The sequence below is a fragment of the Notamacropus eugenii genome, chromosome 6, assembly GCF_028372415.1.
Source record: "Notamacropus eugenii isolate mMacEug1 chromosome 6, mMacEug1.pri_v2, whole genome shotgun sequence".
In the NCBI taxonomy this organism is placed as follows: domain Eukaryota; kingdom Metazoa; phylum Chordata; class Mammalia; order Diprotodontia; family Macropodidae; genus Notamacropus; species Notamacropus eugenii.
Window position 1 is genome coordinate 6370773 of NC_092877.1, and position 24142 is coordinate 6394914.

General features: G+C 47.4%; 1 protein-coding gene across 1 annotated transcript in view; it reads right to left on the reverse strand.

Annotated features, from left to right (window-relative positions):
* LOC140511080 (uncharacterized) overlaps positions 1 to 21152 on the reverse strand; it is a 69217-nt gene extending 48065 nt beyond the window's left edge. The window contains exon 1 of the mRNA XM_072620074.1: positions 20476 to 21152. Coding sequence (XP_072476175.1) covers positions 20476 to 21152 — 677 coding nt within the window. The remainder of the gene's footprint in view (positions 1 to 20475) is intronic.
* Between the last annotated feature and the right edge of the window lie 2990 nt (positions 21153 to 24142).

Consider the following 24142-nt stretch of genomic DNA (forward strand, 5'->3'; position numbering starts at 1 on the left):
GGGCGCCCCAAGGCAGAGAAGAAAGAATTCTGGCCATGGCTTGAGGACCCCTCCTTGGGCTCTGGGTGCAAGGAGGACCTTGAAACTTATCAGACATGATCTGCTTGCCTTGCATGGTGTGTCAAACAGATAATCCCCAAAAAGGGTCTTTAAAAGCACTTACTGTGAAATGAATGACTAGAACGGAATACTCTTGGGCCAAAGGGAACATCAATCAGCTTGAAAGGGTTAATAGACTCATGGGAAGCCCTGTAAGGAGGAATGCAGAGTGAGGAAAGTGTAGCCAGCAGAACCACACACACAATTACACCAGAAAATAAGAAAGGCCAGTTCAGTTTGGGCTTGCCCACTCTTTGCTCCTTTCTGTGACTGACCGATGAATTAACTCCAAGAGTGGGAACTTAGGTGGGCTGACAGTTGTTAACTAGCACATTACAGTCTGGGAAATTACAGCGAAAAAAAAGAGAACTTGTTTTTGAGTCAGAGGACATGGATTCAAATCCCACCTCTAATATTTACTGCCTTTGTGACCTTGAACAATCACTTAACTTCCCTGGACCTCAGTTTACAGATCTACAAAATGAGGTGTCTGAATTATACACTGTCAGAGGTCTCTCTTAGTTCCAGAGTTATGTCCCATGATTCTAGGAAGTCCCATCAGTTTCACTGCCTATGTAACTCTGGGCAAGACACTTCATTCCTATGGACCTCAGTTTCCTCCTCTGCAAAATGAGAAGCTTATACCCTTCCACCTCTAGACTGATAAGCCTCTAAGTTACTTGGTTTTTTTTAAAAGGAAGGTACTCTGGGGGTCACTGTTGAGAGGCAATTACATCAGAACAGATTTCTCTGTTAAATACTTAGATTTGTTACCTGGGGTTGCTAGGGGCCACGGTGGATAAAGCAGTAGGCAAAGACTCCTCTTCTCAAATTCAAATCTGGACTCAGACTCTTACTGGCTGTGTGACCCTGGGTGAATCACTTAACCCTGTTTGCCTCAGTTTCTTCATCTAGAGCAGGAGAAGGAAATGGCAAATTGCTCCAGCCTCTTGGCCAAGAAAATCTCAAACACAGTCACGAAGAGTTGGACGTGACAACAAAATCTGTGACCTGTGTAAGAGGGGTAGTGGATAGAGAACTGCCTTCAAAATCAGGAGCTTCAAGTACCACCTCTGATATCTGCTGACTGGGAGACCCTGAGCAAGTCACTTAAACTTATAGAACTCAGGGATTTCTCGAAGATTCTATCTGGCAGAGAAGGTGTCAGCCTGCATCGGTAGGAATTTCTTCACTGTGGGAATTTTCCTATGACAGGTCCAGTCTAGCTTATCTTGTTGACCCTAGGTAAGTCATTTCACCTCCTGAGCCTCTATATACGTGACAACATTCATGGTTTAGCTCACAAGGGTGTAAAGAAAATGTTGAAGAGGAATAAAAGCGTGAGCTTTGTGAAAAGAAAAAAAGGAAAGCAGAATTAAAGCACGCTGGCCCATCAACCAGCACTGCTGTAGCACACACACTTTGGACAGTAGACTCATCCCCGAGTCCTGACCCCCTCCATCAAGCCCCACTCCTCTCTTCAAAGGTCCTTGCTCAAAGCCCTCCCCACATCCCCCCTTTTCCCAAGGTCACAAGCCATCTGGATGGCCCCAGCCCTAATGGGATGAAAGAGTCAAGCAGACATTTGCAGAAGCCCAGGAGGGATGGGGCAGGGGGAGACAAAGGTCAAGGGAGCGGCGCCCAGCTCCGAGGCCAGAGACAGAGACACTGTGTTCCCAGAGGCAGCCAGTGGGCTATTAGCAATCCTTTCTGCTCATGTGGAATTTGAGGTCAGGGAGAATAATATCCATTTCTGATGTGACTGTGCCCGTCCTGGGCCATTCCCTTGGAGAAGCCCCCGGGAAAGAGCCTTGATTCTGGCGCTGAGCCAAAGACACTTTTGTCCTTGCTGAGCACAAAGGGCCCCTCTGGCTCTGGACTCTTCAAGTGCCTTCTCTCCACTGTGGCACAGCTGTGGAGATGAATGCTGATAGAATGGAAGCAGTTCTGTCAGAAGGGGCCAGGAGACAGGACTCGGGAGACCTGGCTCTGACACTGACACTCACTAGCTCCACAGAGCATCACTGCATACAGAGAAAAGAAGGCAAAGAGCCCGGGTTCAAATTCAGACTCTACCACTTCCTACTGGTGGAGCCCTGAGCAAATCCCTTCTACCCTCCAGGTCTCAATTTCCTCCTATGTAAAAGGAGGGAGTTTGCCTTGATGACTCCTGAAGTCCCTTCCAAGTGCATGATCCTCTCGACCTTCATTTTCTCATCTGTAAAATGGGGGTGATGGATGATATTTGGCATTCTTTACTTCCCAGGAGTGCTAGGGGAAAGTACTTTTTTAAGTGTTTTAGGAATATGGTATAGGATTGTGTTATTATTATGAGGCAGTCAAGATGGACCAGGGGCAAGAGAACTGGCTTTGGGGTCAGAGAATCTGGGTTCAAATCCTGGTTGTGCTAGTGGAAAAATCACTTCGCACCACTGGGTCTGGGATTCCTGGTTTATAATATTAGGGGGTTAGACTTGCTGACTTTATGAGAACTTTTCCAGGTCAAAAGGCAATGAGTTGTACCTCAGAGTAGGAATAAACTCCAGGGGCCACTGAGTCCTACGCAGACCTGAACAAGAATCCTCTCTCTGAGGGAATCCAACCCAAAAAACAACCCCAACATTAGGGGCTTCTATCAAAGGTTTCCAGTCAGGGGTCAAGTAGATGGATGTAGTAGTGAATGAATCAGGAAGACCTGAGCTTGCATCCCACCCAGGGTTCTCACTAGCCACCTGACCCAGGGCAAGTCAAGGAGCCAGACTTAAGGCACCTTCCAGCTCTGACAGTCACAGTTTCTAGGGATGGGGAAGACTACCTGTTTTCTTGGCTGCCATATCACAGTCTGTTGTCAGGAAAACCCCACTAGCAAAATTTTGGAGTTTTTCTGGCTTTTTGTTAGCAAAGAAGTTATGGCCAAATAGCTGCTCAAAAAGCCAAAATAATTCTGCATTACTCCCAGAGTCTGTGGTGATAAAAAAAAAAAAAGGGCAGAGTGAGGAGGCTGAGAGAAAGGTAAGCTTTTTAACCTTTCTTGGTCTCCATTTTCTCATCTGTAAAATGGGAACCTTCCAGCTTTGTTGTACAGATCAAATGGGATAAAAAATACCATATATGAAAAATGCAACATTAATAATGAATATAAAAGTCCTTGTCGTTCAGTAATTTTTCAGTCGGGTCCAACTCTTCATGATCTCATTTGGGGTTTTCTTAGCAAAGATACTGGAGTGGTTGGCCATTTCCTTCTCCAGCTCGTTTTACAGATAAGGAAACTGAGGGAAACAGGGTTGAGTGACTTGCCCAGGGTCACACAGCTGCTAAATGTCTGAGGCTGGATTTGAACTCAAGATAACTCCAAGCGTGGGGCTCTAGGCACCGTGGCACCCCCTAGCTGCTGAAAGTCCTTGGTCAGCCATAAAGCATGATATGAATTTAGCCTTCATTATTGCTACCACATCTCAAGGCAGGATATTCCACTTTTAGACGGTGCCAACTGTTAGGAGGGTTTTTTGGTTTGGTTTTGTTTTCCTTAAAGACAACTATCTCCCCTATTATTATTAAAAGGAAGAAAATAAAGACAAGGCTAAGCCTGAGAAAGGAAAAGAAAGAATGAGGCCCAGTGGGGGGTGGCCTTCCTCCTCTGAGGCCCAGTTCTAGGAAAATCTTCTTTCCCAGGGCACCCTCTCCAAGACTGGGCCATGGGTCCCTGCTGCCTGGATGCAAACCCATTTGGGAAGAAGTCCTGAAACTTGACAAATCTGGGTTCCCACTCTAGGCATCCTGAGGGGAATGAAGGAACCTCCGCTGACTTTCCAGGATCTCTGTCTGGAGAGATCCCATAAGCACTGTGGAGATGAGGACAGGACTGGGGCCTTTCATGGTCTCCTGCTTTCTGGGCTTGGGACATGAGCAGTGAGAGGGGATCTTATTTAAAAGCATTGCACACACCAGCCTCTCCATAGTAGAGGGGGAGGAAGAAAACATACACAAACAAAAGGTTTTAAAATATCTTACTAGTTAAAATATGATCATTTTTAAGGAGTTGCTGACACTTCATGGAAAACTCCCAAAAAACAATCATAAGGAAGAAAAAAAAAGCCGCCCAGTTCCTTCTGCCTAACAGTTTCAGTTCCTGAATCACTCCACTCACTATGTTAGCAATTCCCCTCCCAGAGTGCTCTGAGCATAAACACGAGCCCACTGAGGCTGGAGGCTAAGAGGCTTCAGTACGAGGTCCAGTTACCGAGGGGATCACTTGCTGTGTGAGCCTAAGCAAGATAGCAGCCCTCTCTGGGTCTTGGTTTTCTCACCAGTAAAACTGAAGCAGTTAGCTTCAATAATATCTAAGGTCCCTTCTGGCTCTTACCTTCTAGGCTTTTTCTTGGGGGAGGAAGAGGTCGTACATTTGCCCAGCTGTCATATCTGTGGTCTGTAGCTGAGGAGGCTCCACTATGACACTTTGGGCATGAGGCTGGTTTTTCATTAGCACAGAAGCAGCAGATATGGGTGAGCCCAGAGGATTCTGCTTTATTCCTAGAGTCCCAGGTGATATGAAAGGCAAGTAAAAGGACTGGAGGGAAGGTCTTGACACTGGAGAGGAGAACCAGAGCTATAACTGGAAATGTTTTCATCTGGGACAAAAGAATTGTAAAGAGACAGAGGGTCTGGGTAGACCCAGGAGAAAGGCACACTGTTGACAAGACCCTGGTGACATTGCCCAGGGACGGAAGTATCCCACAGTGAGACAGTCTGACAGAGGAGCACAAGGTGTGGGGGAGAGGCAGATGTCACAGAACTCCATGCCCTGGGATGATGGCATCCACTCAGAAGCCAAGGTAAACTTTCTAAAGCAGAGTTGTAACCCTGTGACACACACACACACACACACACACACACACACATACACAAACACACAGACACACCCCATGCCCAATCAACCAATTGCTCCCTAAGAGCTCCAGGATCAAATACACTTGAAATCTCTTCAATACCCCGCCCCTTCCTCCCTTTCCCATTTTCTTACACCTCTCTTTTTTAAATTATCTAGCTAACTTGGTCTACTGAGTTCCTCTAAGCCTTCATGCATTTCCCATCTCCAGGCATTTCCACAGGCTGTTCCCCATGCCTGGAATGTTCTTCCTCTCCACCGATGCCTCTCCAATTCCCAGATTTCATTCTGAACTCAGTTCAAACCCTGCCTCCTTTTTTTTTCTTTTCAAATTTATTAATTTATTTGTTTTCAGTTTTCAACTATCCCTTCCATGAGTTCCAATTTTCTCCCCCTCCTTCTGCAAGATGGCATGCAGTCTTATATGGGCTTTATACATACATTCCTATAAAACAGGACCTAAAACATTTCCAAAGGATTCATATGGAAAATGCTGTCCACATCCAGAGAAAGACCTATGGAGTCGGAACAGAGAATGAAGCAACTATTTTTTCTGTTATGTTTTGTTTTCTCATGGTTTCTGCCGTTCATTTTAATTCTTCTATGCCAGCCCCACCTTCTGCAGGAGACCTTTCCCAGGCCTTCGGCTCCTGGGGAGCCAGTGCCTTTCCTCCTCAGATCACCTTCCAGCGACTCCGTATATACCATGTATTTAACTTGCTGTTTACACATCATTTCTGCCATGGTTCTGTGAGCTCCTTGAAAGCCAGGTCAGTGTTTTTGCCTTTCTTTGTAAACAGCACAGTGCCTAGTCCATACTGTTCAGTCTTTTCAGTCATGTCTGACTCTTCATGGCCCCACTGGGGGTTTTCTTGGCAGAGATACTAGAGTGGTTTGCCATTTCCTTCTCCAATTCATTTTACAGATGAGAAAACTGAGGCAAACAGGGTGAAATGAATTGCCCAGGGGCATTTAGTTGGTAAGTGTCTGAGGTTAGATTTGAACTCAGAAAGATGAATCTTCCTGACTCCAAGCCCGGGGCTCTGTCCACTGTACCACCTAGTCTGGCACATAGGAAGCCCCAATAAAAGCTTGTTCATTGATTAGGGCACAGCTTCATTCACTCTACACTAATTATGGCTCTGGAGACAGTTCATTAAGAGATCACCTAATTAATGAATATACCCCCAAGTCACTTGGAAAAAATGGACCGCATTATTGAAAATGAAAAGCTAAAAGAAATCTTAGTGGGTGCTAAGTTCAACTCATCCATTTCACAGATGATGAGTGACTGGGTCCAAACCATACAGTAAGTGAAGAGACCATTCAAACCCAGGTCTTCCTGACTCTGAGTTCCTAGCTCTATACATTGCACCATCCTGCCTCTCATATTTCTCCGCTTCATATACAACAAATTTAGGTCTGGTGGAGAGAAGAATCAGAACAGGTCTCTTGGACACAAATTCCTCAGCTCCCTTTGCCCCTTTGAAAACTCACTGGGTCAAATTCCATGCTCAGTGACTCCTTCTAGGACTGTGCTGGGATTGCTGGGCTCCTAAGAGACCTTCTGTTCAATACCCCCCCTCATTTTATGGAGGGGAAAACTGAGGCCTGGGAGTGATGTGAGACCAGAGTCTCACAAGAGTTATAACAGGCAGGGCTGATGTGAGAGCCCTGGGCTCATTAGTCTAATCCTGTGTATAATCACCAGATCTCAAAATTATGAGTGACCGTGGAAACCATGGGATCAGATGCTGCCCAGAAGAGAGGCAGGTGAAGGGGGGAAGCTGAGGAAAGATGATGAGTTCTGTTTCTGATCTGTCTGTCTGTGTTCGTCCTTCATTTTCAGTATGCTGAATTGGAGATGCCTCCAGGATATTTATTTAGAAATGTCCAGGGAAGTGGCTAGTTCAGAATTCTGGACAGGAACTCAAGAGACAAAGGAAGGAGGTTTCGATAGACAGATCTGGGAATCATGTGCAGAAAGAAGATAACTGAACCCACTGCAAAATGATGAGATCACCAAGTGAGACAGAATGGGGGAAGGAGAGAAGAGGGTCCAGGGTAGGAGACACCTATATAGTGTGGATGATGCAATAGGGAGAGTGCTGAGCCTGGAGTCAGGAGGACTTGAATTCAAATCCAGCCTCAGACACTAGCTGTGTGACCCTGGGCAAGTCACTTAACTCTGTTTGCCTCAGTTTCCTCAACTATCAAATGGGAATGTTAATAGCACCCATCTCCTAGGGCTGTAATACGGATCACTCGATTTAATATTTGGAAAGTGCTTAGCCTAGTATGGCATATAGTAGGTATTATATAAATGTTATCTATTAATAAATTGTTATTCATGGGATTCATGTATTGAGTTTGCTTAAGGTAGGGAGCTGGCTTCTACCCTAAAACTAAACTGCTTGCTCTTTTAAGGAGCAGAAGCCTCAGAAAAGGATTCTTCTATGGCTTAGGAGTTTTATTTGAATCATCAGTCATGAACAGACCACGACAGATGTCCCTCGGCTTCCTGCAGGAACAAGGCCTTGATGTGCTGGGAACAAAGAGGACAAGAACTCCACAGCGCTGCTGAGTGATTGCGGGCCCTCCAGGGCAGGCTTCACTTCTAGAACCAGAGCTCCTTCCCCTCTTCTGTAGCATGCACTGTTTTGGCAGGCCAGTGAAGTCTCCAGCCTTCTCAGAATATTTGTGGCCCTCCCTCTCCCTTTCCAATTTCCTTTTGTGTGGGTCATTTTCTTTCACTGGATGGTAAACTCCTTGAGGATTGTCTTTCTTTTTCTTAATTGTATCCCCAGCACTCAGCACAGAGCCTGGCAGAGAATCAGCACTTAGTAGATGTTTACTGAAGTGAATTGAATAATTGAAAGAAATGCCAACTTCAGTTAGAGGTTAATAAAAATGAAGATGTAATTTTTTCCCCTCTAAGATCCTAAACCCCCTGAAATCTATCCATAGACCAAAGTGTGGGAGTCCCTGCTCACGAGTTATCCAGCCCCCCCCTTCTCTCCTCCCCAGCCCTGCCTCCCAAGGAGTGAGATACTGAGGTAAGCCCATTAGATTCCCTCAGCTGCTCCCACCAAAGCAGAGGAACTGTTCAAGTGCTCCAAGAAGAGCTGACCTTTCCACCTGCCTCCCCAAAGCCCAGTGCAGTGCTCCATGGTGAAGTGAAACCAGAATAAATATCACATGAGAAAAGTTCATTTCAGCCAAGGTGATTTCCAATGAAGAGAGCAGGGGATGGGAGCCTGGACAGGTCTCCCTTGGAAAGGTAGGTGCTGCTGCAAACAGTGACCAGGGAGAGCCACGTGGAGGAGTTAGAACCAAGAGCGAACAATTGCTAAGGATAGCTAACGTTTATAAGCCTTCTTAAGGTCTGCAAAGCATTCAAAATAGAGTCTCATTTGTTTATCCTCCAAACAACTCTGGGAGGGAATCATTTTTCAGTCATGTCCGACTCTTCATGACCCCATTTGGGGTTTTCTTGGTACGGATACTAACCTGGTTTACCATGTACTTCTTTCCCAAACAGTGTGATATGGCTACCAACAAAGCCTTGGCAGCCTCAGGCTGCCTTGGAAGAGGTTCCACGTCCAGGCATCAAACGGTGGTCAGCACTGCTACCTCAGGCTCTGGACAGACCACATCCAAAGCACTGGGTTCAGTTCTGGACATCACAGAATAGGAAGGAGGTTGATAAGGTTGCACCTATGAAGATATGGGTAGCTAAGATGGGGAGGGATCTGGAATCCACATCCCATGGGGAATGGTTGAAGGGACTTCAGGTATTTTAGGATGGGGAAGGGGGAGGGGCATCACCATGATGGCTTTCTTCAGACATTTGAAAGCCTTGAAGAGCCTCTGCCTGTAGGAGGGAATGAAGCTGTCCCAGAGAGCAGAACACATAAGGACCAGGTGGAAATTGCAAACAGGTCAATTCAGGCTTCATTCTCACCAAATCTTCCTAACCCTTAGAGCCCTCCCCACGTGAATCCCGGTGGGTGCAGTCAGTCTGTAAGCATTTGTTAAGTGCCTACTGTAGACCAAACCCTGAGGATAGACAAAAGGTAGTCCCTGCCCTCAGGGAACTCCCATCTAATGGATTCCTCCCTATGTGAGGTCTTCAAGCAGAGGTCAAGAGATGGCTCCTCAGCTATTCTAGTGGGATGCCTGTTCAAGTACAGGTTGTGGAGGTGACACCTGAGGTCCTTTCCCATTCTGAACTTCAGCGATGCTGGAAATCCCAATTCTGATCCGTGTCATGGGAGCTGCCTGGGCTCACTTGTTGGGGGACAGGAGGATGAAGAAGTCCCTAAAATTGGGAATATCTTTCTAAGTCTTGGCTTCTTCACCTGTACAAAATGGGGGTGACATCCATAGCACCTAATGCAACAGGCTGTGGGAAATCTCAGATGAGACAATGTTTGTAAAACAGTGTTAACTTGAGAGATCTAGCAACCTCAGCTGTTATTATTCTCATCAGCCTGTGCAGATCTGAGAGTTTGGATGTGCCTAGCCAAGCCATCCCTAGGGACATCCAGAAGATGCTCTCTCTCTCTCTCTTTCTCTCTCTCTCTCTCTCTCTCTCTCTTTCTCTCTCTCTCTCTCTCTCTTTCTCCCCCTCCCTCTCTTTTTTCCTCCCTCTTTCCCTCCTCTCCACATCCCCTCTTCCTACCCCACCCCCGTTTTTCCTCTCCATCTCTCCTCTCCATCTCTCTCTTCCCCTCTCTCTCCCTGTCTGGCTTGGCCACAATTATGCCTGGAGACTGCATCCCTCCATTCCCCAGGGGAGTGTTATAATTATGCTGTTTTCAATCCAACAAGGAACAAATAATGGGTGACTTCATAGCCGGAAGGACGGGTCAGTCACACAGGATTGCATAGGGTTGAGATGAATACATTCCAACCTGGAAAGGGCCTTTCTTCCCTTCATTCCCAGGCTCAAGGAGGGAGACAAGAAGCCAAGATTCCAGTCCCCCTCTGTCCTACAGGGAGGTCAGTGGTACAGCTCTCCCTACGGCCCATCCAGCTGAGCTTTCCCCCTTGGTCCCAATGTCTTCCCTTGCAGGAAGCTTCTCTCCTCTGAGCCTTCTGGAACGTAATTCTGACAAACATTTGCTTAGTCTCTATTTTGACATTATAGCCTCCCCCTGCAAGCAGGCTCAAGAACTGTGGTCACAGCAACTCAATAATGCATTTTCAGCATGGCTGACATCTCAGTCTGGTGCCACTGGAGGATTGACGATTAATATCAGGAACCAGGAGGTGGGAATTTGCTCCATCAGGCTGGAGACTTAGACAGTTGGCCAGAGAGTGCTTGCCACAGTCTGTCCTGCCCTAGAAAACCTGTAGCCTAGAAGAGGAGAAGGGGGAGACAAGGGAGATTTCCTGGACAACCACTAAGTACTAATTAGATAATTAGGATTCTGGGGGCCTGAGTTCTAAATTCCTCTCCCATTTCAAAGGGAAACTACAATGACTTATTATAGAACCATAGCCCTAAGGGCAACTTGGACTAGAGGAATACAATCAATTACCATCCTAGATGGAGTCACCCAGTGGGTGAGCAAAGGACTTTTCAGGACTTGGCTTTCATTGTTCCCTTTGACAACCTGAGGGACGCCCTGGGGAGTCCCACCCTGGGAAACCTCAGATACTATGGTCACAGATTCAGAACTAGAAGGGACCTTAGAGGCCAACTCCCTGATTTCACAGATGAGGAAACCAAAGACAGAAAGGTGAAAGGACTCACCCAAGGTTACACATGCAGTAAGCATCTCAGCCATGATTTAAAGCAGTTGGTGTTACTCCAAACCCAGCATTCTTTCCACTGTGCCACATTGACTCTCCAAGTGTCCTTGCTTGTAGGGCAAGTTTTCCAGCTCACTACCTGTGTAGTGTTTCCTCAGGGAAGTCCCATCACCTCTGAGCCTCAGGCTTCTCCTCTAAAAATGAGGGGGTCAGACAAGAGGATTCCTCCTGTTCCAGTTCTAAAGACTCTTAAAACTGAGTGGGACATGGATACAAAATTATTAAGATGAAACTTGGCCCTGAAGAAAGGATATGAGGAGACACCTCTCTAACCTGAATATTCCATGTTGATTTTTTTTTAATTTTCTGATTAGTTTAGTTGAATTTTCTTTTTTGCCCCTGTCTCTCTCTTCTCTCCTCTCTTCTCTTTCTTCTTTTTCTTTCTTATCTTTTCTCTTTCTCCTTCCTTTCTCTTTCTCTTTTTCTCTCTTCTCTCCTTCCTTCTCCTCCTCCACCTTCTTCTTCTTCTCCTCCTCCTTCTTCTCCTCCTCTTTCTCTCTCTGTCTCTCTCTCTCTCTCCCTCCCTCTCTCCTTTGTTATGAAGGATGGCTCTCTGGGAGGGAAAGAGGTCGTATGGGGAAATATAGGCAATATAAAAACAAGAGACAGCAATAAAGAGCTATGTTTCAAGATCTGAGATATGAGGATGTATAGAATTCAGACCTAAGTCCAATGGACCTGAACTCAAGAGCTATGACTGTACAGTACACCAGGAGCCAATTCACAGTTGCCCTATGTTCAGCCTGAATATCATTATAATTACATAATATTAGTAATAACATTGCTAGTTGACATGTAACTTGGAAAAAAATAAAATACTATTAAACTTAAATAATAATAATATTGTGGAAAGGAAGTGTGGATGGGGGGTTAGCCTCCAAGGAAGAAAGCTCTGGGCTCAAGTCCCACCAGCATCCCAGAAAGGCTATGTCCCTGGCCACACCCCTGAACCATTCTCAATGCCCTCAGGCAACTTTCCAAGATTGTAAGTTTGATAGACTTGTACTGATCATCCTTACAAGGAATTTCTGATACTAATGAAATCCCCAGCACTATAGCTCCACCCTCGAATTAATATTTTATTAGTAATAACTAACGTTTACACAATGCTTTAAAGTTTTCAGAGCACTTAGTCATAAATATTATAGCCTTGGGTCCTGGGGCTTCAGAAAGGCTCGTTGATCAGCTGACCCTCATAACTACCATTCAGTATTTCGAGTATGTTTACCTCCGTCTTACAGACAGAAAGGCTGAGGAGCTTGCCTATAGTCACACAGCTAGTGTCAGACATGGGATCCACAATGAGTTCGTCTCCACTCCAAACCCAACGTTCTCTACTATGCCACGTTGGGCAAAAGGAGCTGGCCAAGGACAGGCTTTTCCTATTTCTGAATTCCCTTACTAAAGGATAATTCAGACTTGTAATTTTCACCATGTGTACTTCTGGGTTGGGAGGGGGAGCCCAAAAAAGACAGAATGAACAGCACTTCCCAAATAATTTAGTTTTGGCCTGAAATCCTAGAGCTTTCAGCATGAGTGCCTAAAACCCTGTGCCTCCTAACATCAATCCCCGCCCCTCATTCTGAAATCATTAGGGGCCTGAAGTTCCTTCTCCCACTTGGAAACACAGCCAGAAAGCTGATGCAAAACTAGAGACTTTGGAAATAAGGGGGGGGGGGGGGGTAGTGGGAGATGGGAGACCAGCACATGGGATTCTAGACCTGGGAAGATTTCTCCCAACCGTCAACTTCAATAAACCAGTGGTTCCTTGTGAGATGACCCTTTCCTGGCAACAAGCCCCAAATGGAGAAATGGAATGTCCTCCCCTGCCCTGAAGAGTGCAAAGAGAAAACAGACCCCCTCTTCTAACATGGGCTAGGGAGTCAAAAAAAGACTTTGGAGATCTGGGACAGTAGAAGATGGGGAACAAAAACCAAGGAGGCATTCACTAGTAAATCACAGGGGTGACTGTGCTGGGAGTCACCTGGATCACACATGACTCATCCCAGCCCTGACACTTACTAGCTGTGTGACCCGAAGTTTCCTCATCCATAAAATGGGAATGATGATACTCTGATAGTGTGGTAGAGGGAGAAGAGATGGGATCAGGATGGTTCAAGATCTGCTTGTGCAGCATAATAGTTACAAAAATATCCAGCCTCTCAGTGTAGTTCTCCAAGAGGGAAAAGGTGTCAAGGACACCTCCCTACACCCATGAAATCACACTCGGGAAAAAAAGAAAGACATTTACACTCCTTCCCTCCCAGAGCTATGGAAGGGAGGCATGGAAGGTCACTGGGAAGAATCCCAGATCACCCAGAACTTTCTGTGGGAACTTGGGCAAGGCTCTGGGTCTCAGTGTTTTCCCTTTGCCTCAGCATCCTCATCTGTAAAACTGAAGAGTTCTGAATCACTAGTGTGAAGATTCCACCCACACTGGATCTACTCTAGATAGTCTATGTAGTTATATTTTCCACTAGTAGAAAGTAAGCTCTTTGAAGTCAGGGATCCCAGTGGATGGCACCTGGGTAGCACTGGAGAAATGTTTGCTGATCAATTATGAACCTTAGAGTGCTTTGGTATAAAAGAGACAGATAGAGCTTAAAACCCACAGCCTCTCAAAGCCCCTTCCTGTCCCCCCTACCTTCACTCCAACTTCCAATGGAATTCAGATAGAAAATCTCTTTTTGACTCCCTAGCCCACAGTAAGAGAGGGGGGGTATTTTCTCATTTCAGTCTACAGGGCAGGGGAGGACATTCTGTTTCTCCATTTGAGGCTGGCTGCCTACAGGTGAGAAGGTCCCTGCTCTGGCTAGGGAGTCAGCCCCACAAGGTACACCAGTCCTCCAGTCTTCCCATGCCACCCAGGCTACAACAGCTAATCTTTGAAACCTCACTGAATATATTTCACAGGGTTATAGGCAGTGTAGGAGAATAGGAAGAGTTTTGGGATTTGAAGCTGGAAGCCCTGGGTTCATGAACCTCTCTAGGCTCTAATTTCTCACCTGGAAAAAGAAGAGGGTGGACCAGGTGACCTTTGCATTCTAACTCTGTGCTTGTATTGCCAGAGGAAACTTTAGAGACCATCTCATCAAATTCCCTCATTTTAGAGAGGTGGTAATAAGCTCAGAGAGAGACAGGGACTGGTCCAAAGTCACACAGCAGGTTAAGTCAAATTCTCCTACAGGCTGAGAAAAACACACAAAAAAGTAGAGGGGAGTGAGTGCAATCACCAAGGGAACCAGATAAATACTTTTCAAGTTGCCTGTGGCTTCTAGGAAGAAAGGTCTTTATTTGGGTAAATCTGTGAGTTGTTTATCAGCTTAAACTCATTATCTGCACATATGGTCTTTGCACTATGGTTTGGGAAAATAAGAGGGGGAAGGAACAGGCCTACACTGGTTGATGAAATGTCATCCTCCAAGTGCCAGAAATGAGGGCTTTTTGTCAATGACGTCAAATTAGGCTCCCTGCCACGAGCGAAGGGGCTACCAGAAGGATAGTCATAATATTTTAGCTCTGCAGGAATCCTGCAAGGAGGCCCAAGGGGGAGGGGGAGAGAAAACAAAGAGAAAGGGGATTCATCCCCCCGCCCAAAGAAGTGGGTTGGTTCCCTTAACATTCAAGGCTTATGGACCAACCACCATGTTCTAGATGCCATGGCCACGGAGACACATTCTCTGCCCTCCAGGACTTTCCAATCCAGTAGGGTAGTAACAAGACATGAAGGCAGCACACACACACACACACACACACACACACACACACACACACACACACACACACACACACACATACACATGGTCAAAGATATAATAACAATAGCAGCTAAGGTTTATATACATATTGAAGATTTGCAAAGCACTCTACAAATGTTATCTAATTCCACCCCCACCACAACTGTAGGAGGTAAATACTATTAGTATTCTCATTTTACAGTTGAGGAAACTGAGGCAGGTTAAAGTAACTTGCACCTACCTCCCAGGGCTGTTATAAGGATTAAACAATTGTAAAGCACTTAGTATAGAGTCTGGCACATCGTAAGCACTATATAAGTATTATTATTTGTTATCATTTCTAAGTGTATGGGGAGGCCTTGAATACGTCCTGAGTCCTGGTAAATCACTTGATGTCTATCTGCCACCCACCCTTCTCTCACACAATATATATAAACATGTGCAGTATTTAAGAGGATATTCACAGTGCATCATGTCACCACTAGGTGGCGAGGCGGAACGAGAGCTAGACTGATTCAGGAAAACCTGAGTTCAAATCCTGAAAGCGCTTTTCAAACCACACTCAGTTTATCTGGAACCACATCCCAGCTGAGGATAAACCAATGGTACTGAGTTTCTTGAGTCACCATAGCCCAATGGTTCCAGGAGCTCAATTACTTAGGGTTAGGGTTGCTAGAAGGATGGACAACGCCCCCCAAACCTGCATCTCAGTCATGCCCAGGGGGGTCAGGGTAGGGCAGTGTAGGGAGCTTAGGTTGGGGAAGGAGAAACAAGGCAATGGAAAGCATGGAGGCCAATGATGTTCTCTGAGAAGCGGTGTCTGTTCGCAGCCTTTAGCCACAGTCTGGAGAAGAGTGGAAAATTCAGTCTTTTGGGGGATCTGCTTCCCTCCGGACCCATGGCCCATCTGAGGCCCCACCCCAAGGGAGGAGCAATAAGTACTCTGAGGTCAGGGGAGGTGGAAAGAGAGCAGGGATCGATCAGCCAACAAGTGTTTATTAAGAGCCTACCATGTGTCAGACTTTGTACTAGTGGTGGAAATACTAAGGCAAAAATTAATGAGACCATCTACACCCTCACGGTGCTTCTATAGTCTAGGATAAACATTTTAGTGGGTACAGGAGACAAGACAGCTAGAGCTTCATTGTCATCACCATTCTTTAACATTCAGAGTAGTGCTGTCCAACTCCTGGAGAAACGAACCACTAAACCCTAACAGAAAGACCTCAGATGCATACGGACTTGGTTTTAAAATGTACCGCTATGTTTTATTGTATCTTTATTTATTTTGTTACATATTTCCCCATTACATTTTAATCTGGCTGTGGTGTGCTTGAGAGTGTCAGGGGCCAGTTAGAGGATACTTTCTTTACAACCATCTATCTCCTGAGGTAGGTAGGGCTACTATCATTACACACATTGTACAGATGAAGAAACTGAGGCTTAGGCCCAGAAACTGGGGCTTTGACCCTGGTCTCTCATCTTGGCATCGAGTACTCTTTTCACTCCACCTCACCCTAAGGTGAAAAGGAGATGATCTGTACCATCAAACTCTTGGTCCAAGGGCTGCTGAACCAGATTAAAATATAATTGGGAAATGCTTAACAAAACAGATAAAAATGCAATAAAAATATAGATAATGTTAATTTGTGGTTTTCTAAGTCGATATGTAGACCTCTGGAATTAATTTCTATTTGAATAAAACTGGCTATAGAGACAGAGAAACTTCAAATCCTATCTGGACATTTTCTATGTGTATGACCCTGGCCAAGTCACTTGCCCTTCTTAGACCTCTGTTTTCTCATTTCTAAAATGAGAGAACTGTCCCAGCAGCCGTTGAGATCCTTTACAGGTCTACATCTATGATCCTTCCAACTCTGACACTGTGGGATTTAGAAAACTCAAAAGTAAAGTCTCTCTCTTCTCTCCTCAGGACTCTTCCTGTTATTTTCTCTCTCTGTCCTGTCTCTCTGTCTCCCCCCCCCCCCCCACCCCCTACTATCTGTCTCCTACTCCCCAGGTCTCTTATGTAAGAGCTGATTCCTCTTGAGAGCTGATCCTCCATAAACTAATGAGCTGCCTCCCTTCTCCCTCTTCAAATTAACCTCAGTTCTGGAAATTAACTAGGGTCTTTCAATCACCCATTGCCATCTTAAATTCATGACAGGTAAAGAATATTAAAAACTCCAGTCATTTTAATTGGGAAGAAAAGGCTGGACTTGGAGTGGGACTGGGAAAGCAGAGAAGGGAGGTGAGTAGAAATTTCCCAGGATCCTCCTAGGGTTTGTCTGGGTATATTTAGGGGGTTGGGGGTAATGTACTAGAAAGAACTTTGGCCTGGGAGTCAAGAAAAAAGACCTAGCCCTGGCTCCGCCCTAGTTTGATTTCAGGCATCAGTACATCAGATGCAGATTTGGAAGGGGTCTTATAGTCCATTTTGCCAAGCCTTTAATTTTAGAGACAAGGAAAATGAGACTCAGAGAGGAGCAGAAGCTACTCCAAGGTCACCCATGGAAGGAGCAGCACCAGGATGCAAACCCAAGTCCTTGGTCTCTTGCTATAGAAAGAGGTCTTTCCACTACACACCATGGCCTAGCCTCAGTTTCTTCATCTGTAACAGACAGAATTGGGCTCAATCTTTTCCTTCCTCCAATCAATTAACAAGTATTTATTAAGTACCTACTGTGTGCTAAGCACTGGAGATAAAGTAAAGCATCCCTTCTCATTAAGCACCTTCTGGGACTGGAACACTGAGTTAGGCACTGAGGGGAAAGACATAGGGAAGCCCACTGGAGAATGAGGGGTTTGCCCAGGGTCACACAAACAGTAAGTGTATGGGGCAGAACTGGAACCCAGATCTTCCTGATGTAATCTATTTCCTAAATCAAATGAGGGATTGTACTAGACCATGTCCAAGGTCACTTCTAGCCTGAAATCTATAGTCCTATAATCCCAAGACACAAATACAGATGACTATAATCCAAATTAGCACAAGAGAACCGCATTAAAGAGGTTATATCATAGCTGATCTCGAAGGACCTTCCAGCTCTCACATTCCATGCTACTCAGTCATGCTCCACAGTTCAAACACAGACATCAGAAGCATCTCCTGGGAGCCCTCCCCTTTTCCTCCACTTTTACTAAGCTTCCTTGGAAGTCAAAATTGGAGGGAAGAGAAAACTCTGTGACCTCCCTCAAGTTACCAAGTTAACTGGAACTCAGTTTCCTCACTTGCAAAATGCAGAGGTTTGACTAAGTGATCCCTAAGGCCCTTTTCACCACTAGAAGCCTGCTATTCCAGGTAACAGATAATAATGGCTAGCTACCAGCTTTGTGGTAGCTCTCTGGTTTGCAGCTCCTCTCTCCATTGTAGAAAAACAAGAAAAAAGTCAGTGAAAACCACACTATTTTTCTGGTACAGTGGAATGTCTTAAGTATAAAAATGTATTCCTCCCCACCCCTTTCTCTCTCTCTCTCTCTCTGTTTCTCTCTCTCTCTCTCTCTGTCTCTGTCTCTCTCTCTCTCTCTCTCTCTCTCTCTCTCTCTCTCTGTCTCTCTCTTTCCCTCTCTCTCTTTCTCTCTCTCCCTCCCCCCCTCTTCCTCCCTCCCTCCCTACCTCCTCCTAATCTATTCAAAATAATTTTTTATGGTAACTTTTGTTGTAGACTATTGTGGTGGCATCCAAGGAAAACATGAAGCTGGCTGCAGCAAATGCAGGAATATTAAGCATCTTATAGGGACTGTTTCACATTTCCTCCCATTCTGAAGTGAGTTCTAAGGGTTGAGGAAGGAATGATGACTAGCTAGACGATCGGTTTACATATCCAGAAAAGAGAAAACATCATTCTGGAACAAGGAAGACACCGTGCTGCCTTGGACCTGTTCACTGGCAAAGGACAGGGGTTTGGGAAGTGAGGGAAACGGGAGGGAGGATCCGGGGCAGAATAGCCTTTCCAATGTTAAACAGTCCTTTAAAAGACAAAGACGACAAGATATGTGTTTCAGGATCTCAGTGGGACTGGTAAAATGTTCCCAATTGCATAGATGACTCTAAAGAAAAAAGTTTATATGAACAAACTTATCGGACCCCATGTGTTTCAAGAGATCCCTGGGGTTAGCAGCTGCAAAATTCTCCTTTCACCTGTATGGACTCGTACCCCTGCACTACCTGGGAACGTGGCACCATCAGCAGCCACGCAGTTAGACAATAAGCATTTTTTAAAGGCTTACTGTGTGCCCAACACTCTGCTCAGCTTTGAAACAACAGAAAACTGGCCCTGAGCTATCAGAGAACTCTGAACCAGGAAAGGAAATTCCCACCCTCCTCAGCCCCTCCCCCCTAAGCCCTACTGGACTCCGCAGGCCGCTTAACCCAATGGGGCCAGGGGGAAGCAGTGGGGAAGGCCAGACACAGAGACACCCCACTGACAAAAGACTGGGAGCTGAGCAGACCCAGGAAGGACGCCTGGCGCCTGGAATAAACGGGACTTTTATTGCTGGGTTCAGAGGATTTGGGAACAGATCCAACCCTAAGAAACCTTGCAAGGTTCATTTGCCATCTCACAGCCTACATACCAAGTTGTTGTTTCAAAGGGGGTTTTAATAATCACTACGATTCCTCCCCCCCACCCCACCCCCGCCTCACCCCAGTCATCTCATGAATAACCTTCTGGAGAACTGGAAACGCTTTACAGAGGACAGAGATACACCACACGCTGGCATTAAGGAGGCAATTTCATCCAAGTCCCAATCCGTCCCCTTCCTTCCTCTGCCCCTACTTTTCCCTGGGCTCAGGCAGAGAGGGAGCCTCAGAGCTCTTCAGCCCGGACGTCAGCCTTTCGGGGTCTGACTGATTTTCGGAGAATCCTAGAATCATCGAGAGCTCCCAGGACATCCGAGGGAGTTGCTTTTCTCCACGTGGGGAGACCAGGGACGGACCAGGGTTCTCAGCCCAGAGGTTTGACCACCGAGTTGTTCTGCCCCAAGCTCCGAGTCAGTCCTCAAGGGACATTTGACGTCTCTCCTGACGCTCCTTCCTCAAAAGTAACCTTGTCCTGGGCTTTCTCCTCTGTCCATAACACTCACACCGCCGACCCACCCACCCTCCTTCCCAAAACACTCCGCTGGAGTTCTCTCTCTCCTGCCTTAAATCCAAAATAAATTCTGCACACCTCAGATGGCCAAATGTACGTTATCTGCCCTCTCCTCCCCAGTTACAGTGCCCCCTTTTATTTCTCATGCCCTCCAAAAAGTTGGAGCTCCTATCACTACGTGCCCCCCTCCCTTACCAAAGATGGGTACCTTCCACTGTACGCGGCCCTCCACTGTACCAGGGCTGCCTTGACCCCCTCCCCTACACACGCACCTCGCACTCCAGCTTCTGTCAGGAATCCTCAACCCCACCCCCCAGGACCTGTGCTTGTTCCCCCACCGCGTGTCCCCGCCCTGGCAGGAGCCGTGGTGATTGAACCCCGAAAAATGCACCTGCCCTTCCGTTCCACTCCTCCGCTTCCCCCTCAGCTTCCCTCCCACCCCTTCTCAGCTCACACCTGTCCCCCGCAAGACCGTCCGACACTCAACCCCGGGTCGGGGCAAAGACCTAGCGGTGGGAGAATGGTGGCGGGGACATGGGGCAGTCCTGGACAACCCGATTTGGGATGAACTTGCCTCCCTATCCCTGGAGGCCAGAGCAAAGCCCAGGCTGCGCCGAGAAGGGGAAAGGAGAGAAGCACCCCCCCCCCAATCCAATCTCCAGACCCCCTACTTCTCTCAGCTCCCTCCCCTTGCCATCCGTCCCAGCCCAACAGGCGCACCCCAAAGTGTCCAAAAGCAGTCGGTGCAGTAGGTGGGATGGCCCCAGGCTCGGGGCAGCCCGGTGCCGCCCTCCTGCCCGCCTGCCCTCCAGCCCATCCTCCTGCCCATCCGCCTCCCTACCTTCCAACGGCGGCCGCAGCAGCGGCTGCGGTCGGATAAGCAACCCCGGGGGCTGCCCGCAGCGCCGGGACTGGACAGGACCGGAGCCGGCGCGCCGCCCTCTGCGGGAGCCTGGAGCAGCCGCAGCGGCCGCGGGAGCCGCGGAAGCCCGAGCTCGAGCCGCCTCCCCCGCCGCAGCCGCCTCCGCCGCAGGGGAAACTTTCCCAGGGACGGGCCCACGAGCCCGCCGGGGCCGCCGCCGAACTTGCCGGGAGCTCGAGGCTGCTGGCGCCCGCGCCGGGGCTGGGGCTGGGGCGGGAGCTCTCGGCCTGAGCGGGCGGCGGCGAAGGCTGGAGCGCGGGCGCAGCGCCTCGCGGCTGGCTCTGCGGGGCTCGCGCGGCCCGGCCGCCGCCTCCAGCCGCTCTGGCTCGCTCGGAGGCTCCGCGCAGCGGCTGCTGCTGCCTCTGCTCGGCAGCCGGAGACGAGCCCGACACACCAGCTGCCAGCGGCCAGCGGCGGCAGCGGAGACGGCGGCGGCTGGAGCAGCAGCAGCCGGCCGGCCCCGAGCGCCGGCTCCACCTCCCCAGCCCCCTCCCCTGCTCCAGCCAGCCTCCTCCCCCGATCCCCCTCCCCATCGAACATCCGTCTCCCAGCGCAGGCACTGGCCCCAGGTTCTCCCCCGCCTTGCGTCTCACCATAGGGCTGGCGGCTCACCCTCCGCTGGGGCTGCTGCTTTTCGCCATCAGAGATGGGCTTCCTGGCCCTTCTCGAGTGGCCAGACCTCCTGTTCTCCGACCGATCTCCCCCTTCTGCAGGACAGGCGGGGGCAAACGAGAGGGCCTAGGCTGGGTTTGCTCTTCTTCCAGACAAACTTTCCTGTTCCCCTTTATGTGAAGTACACACACACGTGTCATATACATGCGTTGCGTTGCATACACACATGTGTTTCTATGCATTGTGTATGTGCACATACACGCACACACATATTTGAGTCCTGCCCATTATTGCATGGCGCCCCCAGGGCCGATCGGAGCACACTTAAGGTGAGAGTCGGACCCTAACCCGAAATCCAATTCTAACCCTTATCGGCCAAGAAGTGGGGGGTCACTCAGCAGGACGTGTGAGAAGGCCAGCTTGAAGCTAGTCCTGCTGACCCAGGCTGTTCTCTATGCACTACACCACACTGCCTCAGCGTTAGCTAATGATCACTCATGATAAGAACTCACGTTTCTGTGGCAATTTAAGATTTACGAGGCATTTTCCTCACAAAGACCTTGTGAAGTTGGCACAGCAAGTATGATGCACTTTTTTTTTATTATAACATGAAAAAAAAAAAAAAAAGCTTAACTCCAAGAGCTTCCTCCAGCTTTTTCACTATTCATTAGTCTCTCTGGGGAAGGAAGGTCCCTTACATGAAGACAGCACTGGACTGAACCTAGAAACTGTAGTCCAAGTTAGGCAACCCACAGCCAGTGAGACCGTCTCTGGTCCTCACTGTCGGCTGTCCAACGGAGGGCTTGGACTACATGGTTTCAAAAGAGCCTGGGCGCCTCTAAATTCCTGTGGTTATAAGGTCTTAATGGTGTTTTGGAAGGAGCCCTAGTCCTAGAGAAGGAAGGAATATCAGAATCCAGTTGGTCCAACTCCTTCATTTTACATATGAGGAAACTGAGTTCCAAAGACATCACATTAATTGGAGCTCTTAAAGCTGGGTTTGACCTGGGACTTACTAGCTATTCTGGACACTGGTTTCCTCCTCCACCTCAGGAGGGATTCAGTTAATCAATCAACATTTATTAAGCATTTACTATGTGTCAGGCACTGTACTGAGCTCTGAGGATAAAAAAAAGACAAAGGACAGTCACCTCTTCAAGGAACTTACAATCCAACAGGATGGGCTAGGGTTTCCTTGCAGCTTCCACATTTTGTGCCTCTCCTTCAAGAGAAAATGTTCCCAGAGGAACACCTGTTCTTCCTCTCCCTGGTCTGGGCTTTAAAGGACTTTGGCCCAATGACTGCTTTCAGTTATTTCAGGAGGCCAGTGCCCTGGTTCAGCCTGGGAGAGATCCCTGACCCAAACCTTGTGAACAGACAGCTCAGATGCAAGGTCCAGCCTGAAGCAAGTGTTGAATATCGCTTTGGGGCTGGCACCAACCAAGGACATCTCACCCAACCTCTCCCCTCTGGGATGCAAACCCTAGACAGGCCACAAGCAGTCACAATCACAAAGCTGAGGTTCAAAAAGGAATGTTAACACGCAAAAATATGCTAAGCAAAACCCGGCAAAATTCAGGTTGCTATCCTGTATGAGGATGGTACCCACTGACCTCCTTAAAACTAGTTCTATATTGGTTGAGGAAAGTAAGAAAAAAACAGGACTCAAATCAAAAGGGTGGGAATACAACATTAGTAGTATATATGTATGTGTGTTGTCCATGTAGGTCACCTGTGTCCACATGGGTCTGTCCAGATGTGACTCCCAAGGAGGCAAAGAGATATCTTTAGTCTTCTCCACCCTCCCATCTCCACCTCCTGATTCCAGTCAGGAGGGGAAAACACAAGGTTGGGGCCAGAGGTTGGCCACTTTTTTCTCCTTAGAGAGAAGGGGTATCAAGCTACATCAATATGTACTCCTTTAAATATTATTAGTCTAGGGGAAATAATTTTTAAGTTCAAGCTGTGCACCTGGCTGTGCACCTGGAAAATCCCAACTTACATAGCCAAGGCTTGACTCCCATCCCACCAAATATCATTTCCACAATGAATACATGTAGTGAATAGTTGATAAACCAAGTTGATAGTCAAACAGAAATCAGAGAAAGTATACATAAGCGAATACATGCCCAATGATACACAAGGGGAATAAATTCTCCCATTGGGAGTCAGATTTTCTTAGTTCAACTGAGAGAGAGAATACCATATCCCACCCAAAGGGAAATTACCTAAAGTTTATAGTGTAATAAACTAGAGTTAAAGACATGATTGTGCTTGCTGGCTCCTCTCTACGTCAGCTTCTTCCCAGAGTCTTTCTCTCCCTTCAGGGACCTAGAGAGGATCTGTCACTATGTGTCTTCTCTCAAAGCTGGAAACCAAAAGACTAGGATCTCTCTTCTCTGCCAGTCTCTCAACAACTCTGCCTCTTAAAACAAAATGGAACATTGGGTAACCAATGTCCCATGAAGAGCTTCTTATGCACATGGTGTTTGAGCTGCAGTTTACCACATAGTACAGCTAGAATACAGAGCAGAGGTGAGGGGAAGGCTCTCTAGAACACGAGTGTGAAAACTAGAATACTTTGAACATAGGTTAGAGCTGAGAGGAAACTTTCTTTTTTTGCTACCAGTGAATAAACTCCCTCTATCAATGTAGATAACCTCACACACACGACACACACACACACACACACACAACACACACACACCACACACACACACCGACACACACACACGACACACACACGACACACACACTATCTTACATTCTTCGAGAATTGCCTGGGACACTGAAAAAGTTAAGCTACTTGCCCAGGGTAACAGAGCCAGTATGTATCAGGGGTAGTAGAATTCAAACCCAGGAATCCCTCCTTTGAGCTTGGGTCTCTGTGCATTACACCAAGGGGTTGTCTCTCTCTGAGACACCTAAGAACATGAAATGTGAGAGGTAAGAGCACCCAATACCAAAGTATGGC